This window comes from Lactuca saligna, chromosome 6 (genome assembly GCF_052625555.1).
Source record: "Lactuca saligna cultivar CGN05327 chromosome 6, ASM5262555v1, whole genome shotgun sequence".
Taxonomy (NCBI): Eukaryota; Viridiplantae; Streptophyta; class Magnoliopsida; order Asterales; family Asteraceae; genus Lactuca; species Lactuca saligna.
Genome location: NC_136422.1, coordinates 147279247 through 147288992, shown reverse-complemented (window position 1 = coordinate 147288992; position 9746 = coordinate 147279247). Strand labels below are relative to the sequence as shown.

The 9746-nt window shown below is 34.8% G+C and overlaps 1 protein-coding gene across 1 annotated transcript; it reads right to left on the bottom strand.

Annotated features, from left to right (window-relative positions):
• Positions 1–5655: 5655 nt before the first annotated feature.
• LOC145000481 (vacuolar-processing enzyme-like) lies at positions 5656–7566 on the bottom strand. The gene is made up of 8 exons (XM_078959716.1): positions 7456–7566; positions 7211–7367; positions 7029–7114; positions 6744–6943; positions 6586–6634; positions 6275–6472; positions 5940–6131; positions 5656–5838 (listed from the first exon to the last, which is right to left on the bottom strand). Exons 1-8 carry the CDS (start codon positions 7549–7551, stop codon positions 5656–5658), a joined length of 1161 nt encoding a protein of 386 aa, XP_078815842.1. The 5' UTR covers positions 7552–7566.
• Between the last annotated feature and the right edge of the window lie 2180 nt (positions 7567–9746).

Genomic DNA, 9746 nt, shown 5'->3' with positions numbered 1-9746 from the left:
TTACCAAATAACCAAAACCAATAAACACCAATAAATACCAAAATACCCTTAGAAGTCAAACTAGTCAACCCTTGGTCCAAGTCAAATTCCTCAGCCAAAGCCAACCTTCCTAGTTGACCCTACTTGTCGAGTCAACCCGTTGACTCGTCGAGTTCCTATGCTCAGAAACTCCCATGCCACAACTCAACTCGCTGAGTCGCCCCAAGACTCGTCGAGTCCAACAAGCTCTGAGTCCCTTCCTGCTCAACTCACCGATTCACAACTCAACTAGAAAAGGTTAGGACTTCACGACCAGACTTGCCGAGTTCAAGCATAGACTCGTCGAGTCCAAGGCAATCTTCAACAGACTCGCCGAGTTGTTCTTCCAACTCATCGAGTCCATGCACATAATCATACAACTCATCGAGCACACCCATGTGACTTGCCGAGTCTCTTTAGTTCTCATTCCATACAGAGGCTTTTCAAGCCATGCAGGGACTCCAATCCCTAGATCCACTCTTTTACAGCCTAAATCTAACATAAAGTTGCAAACTTTATGTGGAAGCAAGGAGATATAAGCCAAAAACACTTCTGGGGCTAGGGTTAAAGACAAAGGGCTTCACTACTGACTCTTAGACAGGAACTTTATGACCTTTTGGGCCATCACAAGTCTAGATTTGAAGTAGCAACTTCAAATCTAAGCCTCAAACTCGAGATAGCTCCCAAACAAGCTAATAAATCCCAAACCATCCACCATTCATGAATCAATAATGAAATAGCTTAAGGAGGAGGTTCCTTACCCCTGAAATGTTCCCAAATAGAAGTAGATTCCAAATCTACCCAAGCCCCTTGATGATGGCCTCCAAATCCCCAAGCTTCTTACACCAAATTTCTCTTCCAATCTCTAATTCTTCATCAATGGAGTCACACACACGAGATGAGGGTTTCTGGATCTCAAATGGGTAGCCAAGAGGCTGAAGGTGGGTTATAATGTGCTTTATATAGGGCACAACCCCCCGGATTAGGGTTTTCTCCCTTCAGCACCAACTCGCCGAGTTGGTCACTTAACACGTGACTAGAACCGCGACTCGACTCGCCGAGTCTACCCATCAACTTGCCGAGTCGGCCTTCCTTATTTACACTAAGAACCCTGAACTTGCACTTCTGAACTCGGGGTGTTACAATTTTCCCCCATGTCAACAGGGTCGAAGGCACCCATGTCGGCCGTTCTATTTGGATTGTTATCCTAGTTATCGCATGATGATATGCTTAGTGAAATGTAAGGTCGGTATGTTGGTATATAGTATGATGCTATGTTAGTAACTTGTAAGGTCGATATCCTAGGTATATAGGTTGATGTTATAATTAGTGATCTATAAGATTGGCCTGACTCTTTGTATATGCTAGCTAGCGTTTGATATATATATGTGTTGATTGTATGTTTGGGGGTGGGTTGAGGTGATCCTACTTTGTGCTCTAGGTCAACATACCCAGGGCAGCCTGGATAAACTGAGGGCGATCCAACCAGGTCGAAGGCCCGGAGAACCGTCCAGACAGTCTTAAGGCCCTATAAGGTGGACCATTCATACGGCATATTCTATATGCATGTTGTTTGTTATGATATGATTATGTTTTGTAAGGCGTTGGTAGTTTGGGGGAACTCATTAAGCTTCGAGGTTATAATTTTGGATTTTGTTTCAGGTACTTCGGTTGATTGCGAGAAGGCAAAGGCTTGATCGTGCACCTCCTCGCATTTGATGATTTTGATTTTTGTGATACTCTGCTATGAAACTATTTTGAAAACATTTTGTAATAAATAATAGTTTTTGGATGCTTGAAAAGGATTTAAACTTTTATGAATTTTATGGATGTTACAGTAACAGTGTGGCTGATCGAGTAGCACAACCTAACCATATTGTTGGATCTGCAAAACATTTGAAGATAGCTTTTGATTTGGTAATCTTTTTAATGGTACATCAATGTTTATGTTTATGTGTATATTTGACATTTTATGGTATTTATGGAAAAAAGGAAATTAGGACGTGATCCACCCCATAGTGAATTGTTCCTGTATACACACATGAAGAATCACGATGGAATCATTTTCACAAATGAAAAAGATAGACAAATTTATTTAATATTCATTTTAGTGCAATTAAACTTTTATATTGTAGCTAGTCCATAATGTCATTCATAATTTTTATATCTTTTAACTTATATTATTTTTATTTTGTAGGCATCCTATATAGAAACACAGGAAGAGTTAGAAGCTAAAGGTGCTGAATTTGAGGAAAAACTATTTACTGATGTTGTTGGTGGTCATGACAAAAAAAAAAGACTTCATGGATTAGGATCTTTTGCAAATGTGGTTCCCTATATTAATGGTGAAACGGATATATCTTACATTCCGGAAAAAAATGATGAAATGGAAGAAATGAAGGAGCGTGTTGCTAAACAAAAAGAGCGAAATGAAGAGCTTAAAGAAATAATGAAGTGCCAAGAAGAAAAAAAAACAACGCAAAAGTCGGACAACTTGAAAAACAACTTAAAACGACAATAGATCTTATTAATGTCATTACAAAACAACACTAGTAGGTCATAAAATGTTGATATGTTTATTGCAAAGTATTTATTTTAGATTAGTTACTTTCCATTTTCCATGTAATAAATAATTATTTTATTATTTTATGATATAATGTTATTCAATTTTTTTGTTATTTTTGTTTTTCATATATTACTACAAAATAATATGGATTTTATTTATAAATCAATTATTCATCCATCCATATGGAATCTGCTATATAATATACACCGCGAAAATTTCTAGGGATTCACCACCACAAAATTTGCTAGAAAGTCATCAAACGGAAGTTGCTAGGGAATGATCACCACTAAATTTGCTATGGATCCACAACCATGGAATTTGCTAGAGATTCAGTACAACGGAGTATGCTAGGGAATCACCACCGCAAAATTTGTTAAGATTCATCACCACAGAATTTGGTAGGGAATCACCACTGTGAAATTACTAGGGATTCACCATCATAGAATTTGATAGGAAATCATTACCATGGATTTTTGCTAGGGATTAACTACAACGAAATTTGTGACGGAAGAACTACCACATAATTTGTAATAGAATCCTACTATGGAATACACGACTGAATACCATCTAGAGCGGATTTCATTCCGTTGTCACAATTGCGTCGGAATAATTGTTTTCCTAGCAAACTCTCGCTACGAGGTTTTTTGCGATAGAAATTGGTCGTCGCAAATTTCGTCACTATTCGTCTTTTGCAACGGAATATCAGCTTTTCGCAACAGATTACTTCCCTAACAAAATCACGTTTTTCTTGTTGTGAATGTAGTTCACGTATATTCTTTTACAAGTCGAAACACTATACGCATATTCTTTTACAAATCGAAACACTATGAATGAACATTGGGGATCATTTAACGGCTTAGGATGTTGCATTTCTACCTTGAAATGGTAAAATGGTAATTACTTAGCCATTATTATATTTCAAAACTTTATTCTTCAAGCTAACAATAGTTGATCCTAACTCTTTCTACACAATAATCAATAACTTTTTGTAGTTCAATACAGGGAAAAAAAGGCTGAGAAATCGTTTATCTTGTGTACAGTGTTTGTCATTATTATTAACTATTTGATTTTTTATTATGCAATGACTTATCTCTTATTATCTTCGTAATTATTTTATTCCATCATTGTGGAATTTTTCATCTAATTTCATGACATATTATCATTTATATGCGGCAACCTATTTTTTCAGTGTGTGAAGTAATAAGTGACGTTTTGAAAAGATGATCAAATTAAACAACCATCTTACATGAAAGAAAGTACAACTAAATGATGGTTTTCATCACTTTTCATGATTGTAATTCACAACTTTATCTTGACTACAATTTATGGTTGTTATTTTGAGTTTTGACATATATAATAAATTAATAAAGTATATCATAAGATTATATATAATATTTTCATTTTTATTGTTATGGTGTAATTAAATTAGTGTTATATATAAATAACAATTTTAGTATGTGAAACAATGGTGCTACAAATGTGTTAAACCATATATCTATATTTGTAGGGAAAAAAGTGATAGCGTATATTATTAATTTTAAAAATAAGGTTGTTTTAGATAGGTGGAATTGTTACATTTTTGTTTCTAAAATCATAATACGGTTGCATTTGAGTGTAAACAAGGTTGCTTGTAACTAAAACCATAATAGGGTTAATAATGTAAACTTTTCTACGTTCAAATGCAACATTTATATGATTTTATTAAAGAAAATTGCATTTTTCTTTAATAAAATCATATAAATGTTGCATTTGAACGTAGAAAAGTTTACATTATTATAACTAAAACTATAATAAAGGTTTCATGTAATTAATTACGTGAAGAAAATGATCATTTGAAAATAAGAAAGTTACATTTAGATTTCAAAAAGGTAGCATTTGTTTAAACTTGCAAGCTTTCATGAAAGGTTGCATTTTCTAACAAAACTGTTGTTTTAGGTCCAAAGTACATTTTCAAGGTTTAATGCACATTTTTATCAATGTTGCCTTAGTTTCGTTGTTTTTTTTTATAGTTATTGTTTATTTAATAATCATATAACTTTGTTTGAACATTTTTTTATAGTTATTGTTTATTTAATAATCATACAAACCAATGTATTGCAACGGAAAAGATAGGAGATGCAATGAAGACGACACAACTTTAAAGAGCCTATTGTTGAATTCATGAGACAATTTTGTAGCCATCCTGGCAATCTGTCAAATGACTCTTAGCTTGCTGTGCTTATTATATGCTTTAGTATAATTGTGGTTTAGACAAAAATGTGAAGAGTAGTGTTACATGGAATAATTTTTATGGTTTTGCATGTTGAACTAGAGAAATAAGATTTATGGTTGAACTTGTAAACAAGACTATGTATTGAATTTATTTTTTTCATTTTGAGCAGAAAAATAGGATTTTTTTTTTTTTTTGTGTTTTTTCCTCTGCTTTTTATACTTCATTTCTAGCAATGAAAAAAACTGTCACTAAATTTTGATATAGAAACTTTCAGAGAAAGCTTATGTCGAAAATGCAGCAAACATGTATCGCAACTTCTAAAACCTAAATTCCTTCAGTAATGTCTTTGGAATTTTCCAACAAAATTTTGTCGGAAATTTGTCACTAATTCCATTGGAAATAGATTCCCACGCCCAATAGAGGTGTTGGATGATAGTGAACAAATTAGAAACAAAAATGATTAAGAAAAAATTGTACACATTAATTATATTGTTAGATTGACTACTACCAAACTAGATAAAAGTTACTTAATATACCGGATTAATGACACTAACTAAATAAATGAGATAAATTAGCTATTGAAATAAATAGAGCAAAGTCGATGAAATTATATTTGTGGGCCTCAATTTGAGTGATAGTATAGACTTTGTTAATGACCGACCAATATTCCGATTTTTTCAAGTGTTGGCATGGCGTTTCTATCAAATTTTTATCTTCAAAAAAAATTATTCCCATTGATATTTAGAAGTACAATTAAAATTACATAGATAGATAGGACATAACGACCACTACATATGGTTATCGGTTTTACTTATATAATTATATTCACCATTATTCCATATTCCATCCTATATATCGATTAAGCACTATAACCAACTGTCGCAGGATTCCACTTCCCCATGCTATAAGACCCACATCTTCCCTTTGAAGCTTCATCCATAGCATCCATCGTAACACCATTGTTGCACATGTTAGCAAATGTTCTTGTATGTTTCACGCCATATTGAGTTAGCGATCCACAGTATTTCTCAAATGTTCGAATCTGAATTAATCAATCAAACGTTCAAAAAGTTAGCAACAATCATATAGAACAAACAAAAACGGTTGTAAAATGAACCAAAAGTATCGAGTTTTTATGTTCACCATGGATTTAAGACAATCCCAATCGTCCACTAGGACTGATCCTGGAGCTCTCTCCTTTAGGTATTCTTGGTCTAGCAACTCTCCTTTGATCGATTCGATAGTGCTGTCCAAATGTGCCCTATGCGAAGTTATTTCCTTGATTTCCTTGAGTAGTTCAATCTTCTGCTGTGCTTCTAGTGTTGAACTCTCGTACTGTAGAATATGAAATTATGTCAATTTGTTACTAGGAAAGGCTTTAATTAATTAAATGTGTCACGAAGATTGATATTCAAACTTGGGGCAACTTGTTTTAGAGTGCTTAATCCCCTAGCAATCACATAGTTATGTGCACTTACCATTTTCCGCATTGAATAAACGTCTGCAGCTCTTTGCTCAACCACGCCCATGAAGCTTATTGATTGGAATGTATTCGAGGTGGAGTTCAAAGTCCCAGAACCTTGATAAACCGAAACAGTCTCATTGCTTATGAGTTGTGTACCATATTGCATCACATGAGATCCCACGGTGTTGTTATTTAAAGTCCTTGCCTTTACCTACAAACATTTATGCAATTTTCCATAACAAATAAGTCGTATAAAGACTTCTACCTTCTTGACACACTTAAAAGACTTTTGAATTGAATGAAGAAAAAAACCCTAATACCAACCTTCAAGTATTGTTCTTCTAACGTTTCAGTATTCAAATCTGCCACGTCACTAAGAAAACACGATACCCAAACATATATATGGAACGACATATCAAATCAATGTGATGGTGATACTGTTGCAAAAAGTGTTGCTAAAGGTAAACGGATTAAAAAAGTACCTGTCTTCCATCCATGAGATACTGTATAAGTCACCTAAGCAAGTGTTATACTCCGGAGGCGGGGGAGTTAACGACCCAGGGCAATATGTACCCCAACTACTTTCGTTTGCATTCGATGCTGTTGTAACATAGATATTCAAATCTTCTGGCAACAGGCCTTCAAAAACACTTCCACTTTCACATGCTTCGACGTATAACACCTATATTTCAACACACAAACGATTAAATTCATCCTGACTGTTTTAGTATCATTTATAATCGTTAGAAGAAAATGAAGGGTGTTACCATCTCATCGTATGTACCACTCGCATGCTTTGTTTTCAAAACCTGAATGAAATCATTCGCATAAATGTAAGGCAAGTTCGGCATACCTATGTACATAAACCAAAAGAGTTGTGTTAGTAATAGTACTATTAATAATTGAATGTTTAAGAACATATATATAAGCAAATTGTGGAAACGCTTACAGAGGAGTCCAGGGCCACCATGATCGGTGAAATACACAAAGATCTTATCTCCGGGTTTACTTGCTACAACTTTCCCGCTTCCACCTGTTAATCCCGAGGAATTGCCAAGAAGCACAGCGTAGAAATTGGCTGCTGTCACGTAATCTCCGGTGTAATCCTAGAATGAACATAAAACTTGGATAAATCAATATATGACTTATGACTATCACCTTTTGCAACGCTTTTTATTGAGCTAGTTACCATACCTTTGGCACACCAGCATAAACATCGGAGCCGTTGGGACTATTAATTATGACACCAGGCCTTGGATTCATCGTGTTATTCGCAATGTCATCATACATGAACACGATAATATTCTCGTCTTTCAAACCACCCCTTTTCAGTATTTGATATGCATGACAAACATCCGCCTAAAGTCAATGAAAATTTTAATGTTGTTAGTCTACTTTATTAGAAGCAAAATTAGCTAGTAAACAAAAAGCTAAGTAAACTAAGGACGCACCTGATGGCGATAGTTGGAGTACCCATTTGAACCGGCAACAAGAACTGCCCATTTCGTGCTATTGGCTGCTTGTGCATCATTAGTCGAAGCAAAGAGACTAAGCCGAGAAGCTTCGGAGAATTGTAACGAAAGCAAAGTTAGTAGTACCAATGCAAAGTGGAAGGCAGCCATATTGAGAAAGTGGGATGAGTTTGTTTGAACGATTTCGCCTATATATATACTCGAAAAATGTTTTGGGAAACTTTGCATATGCTGTTCACTGAACAAGAAGTTACAGTTGTCGCCAACTTTTTTTTATTTTTCTTAGAGGCGAACGACGAGACAATAAGGCAACAAGAATATCGTATGGAAAAAAGAATGATTTGTAGATGTTCGTTTTGTACGATGATATTAAAACTTGACAATCTCGAAACAGGTTTATATAAATAAAATATATGTTGCCTTCTTAGAAATAAACGAAAATTTTCTATGTTTTCTGTCTATCAATGAAATTAATTTAAAAGATTTAGGTAAATCACCACGATATATTTGTGCATTGAGTAATAATATAGTACATAAATAGAGATGATCAAGTCCTAAAATACATGGAATAGAAATGATCAAGTCCTAAAATACATGGATACAACGATAATTTAAAATTGAATAAGATCCTTTGAGATCTTATGTCTGATATCCCTCATGAGAATTTTTCTAATATATGTCCTAATAACACCTATAAAAATTATTAATTATGATAAACATTATAATAATTAAATTTAAAATGTATTAATTATAAGGAATATTATTATCATTAAATATAAAATGTATTAATAATCTCCATAATAAATAAATTTAATAGTTAATTATTGTAATATTTTTCATAATTAATATTTTTTATATTTATCATTAGAACACATATTAGAAAATCATATCTCTAATACTCCCTTCAAGCAAAGTGGTGGCGACACAACACGTAGCTTAGCACGAAATTCCTCAAATACATGACATGGATGACTCTTGGTGAAAATGTATGCGATTTGCAAAGAGGTTGGCACGAAACGTATATACAGCTGACCAACAGTACCCAATTCTCCAACAAAATGATAATCTATGTCAATACACTTAGTGTGTTTTATGATATTGGATTTTAAGAGAGAGATAAAGAGAGCTATTGTTGTCACAAAGTAAAGTTAGGTGATTCAATGTAACATTCCGTTTATCAAATAAATAAATAGATAAAATTAATGAATGAATAGTGACCCTAAAATCCATAATATTTAGCAGGGTGTTGGTTTTGGGGAGCCAAATATTATATTTTCGATTATTTGGGGGGTTAAAGTGTAATTCTAGGATTTATTTTGTAAAGACATTTAGAAGATAGTTGGTTGTTTGGTAAGTATTTGACTTATGAAAAGATTTTGAAAACTGAGAGCTGTTGGGTAAATTAAGGATTGGATTTGATAGGGATTTCAGAATTCAGGGTATAAATGGTAAATTTTGGGGCTCAGTGTGAAAAAGATATGGAAAGGAGGGACTGATAGTGTCAACATGGGATGAAGTTTACATGAAGATGGGGTATATAACCCATCACCCCGTAACATAACCCTAAGTAATGCTCATCACACACCGCCACCTTATAAACCCCAACCACCGACCGCCACCCTCCTTGTTACGACTTCCGGTGCAACTTCTTTACCTGTTGAATCAAAGCACCCGTCATCAACCACCGAGAAGCCACCGACACCATTATATTTCCAATGAAGACGATGAGCCGCCACCCATGACCTCTCCAACCGGTCGCTGCCACCTCCTAGCTATCCGGTGTTGCCGATCGAAGCCAATCATCGGTGCAGGTGCTAATAACGACGAAGGGCCACACGTGACGTCGAATCAGTGGGTTGTCAGACATATAGCATCATTGTTGTCGTCGCAGATCAACTTTACTTCCTTTGTAGGTGACGACGAGGACCACCAGCGGGTCCGTTCCTATGTTGTTGTTATTGTTGTCGTTCGAGGTCGCCATTGTCGTGGTGAAGTTCTGTCGCCGTTAGTCGT

What these genes read in the sequence shown, in the direction of transcription:
- LOC145000481 (XM_078959716.1), bottom strand. Translation starts at nt 7,551, where the DNA reads ATGTATGATGACATTGCGAATAACACGATGAATCCAAGGCCTGGTGTC. An exon ending in TGGTGGCCCTGGACTCCTCT is followed by an intron (nt 7,115 to 7,210) that starts GTAAGCGTTTCC and finishes TTATGTACATAG; the next exon opens with GTATGCCGAACTTGCCTTAC. An exon ending in ATCTCATGGATGGAAGACAG is followed by an intron (nt 6,635 to 6,743) that starts GTACTTTTTTAA and finishes GTGTTTTCTTAG; the next exon opens with TGACGTGGCAGATTTGAATA.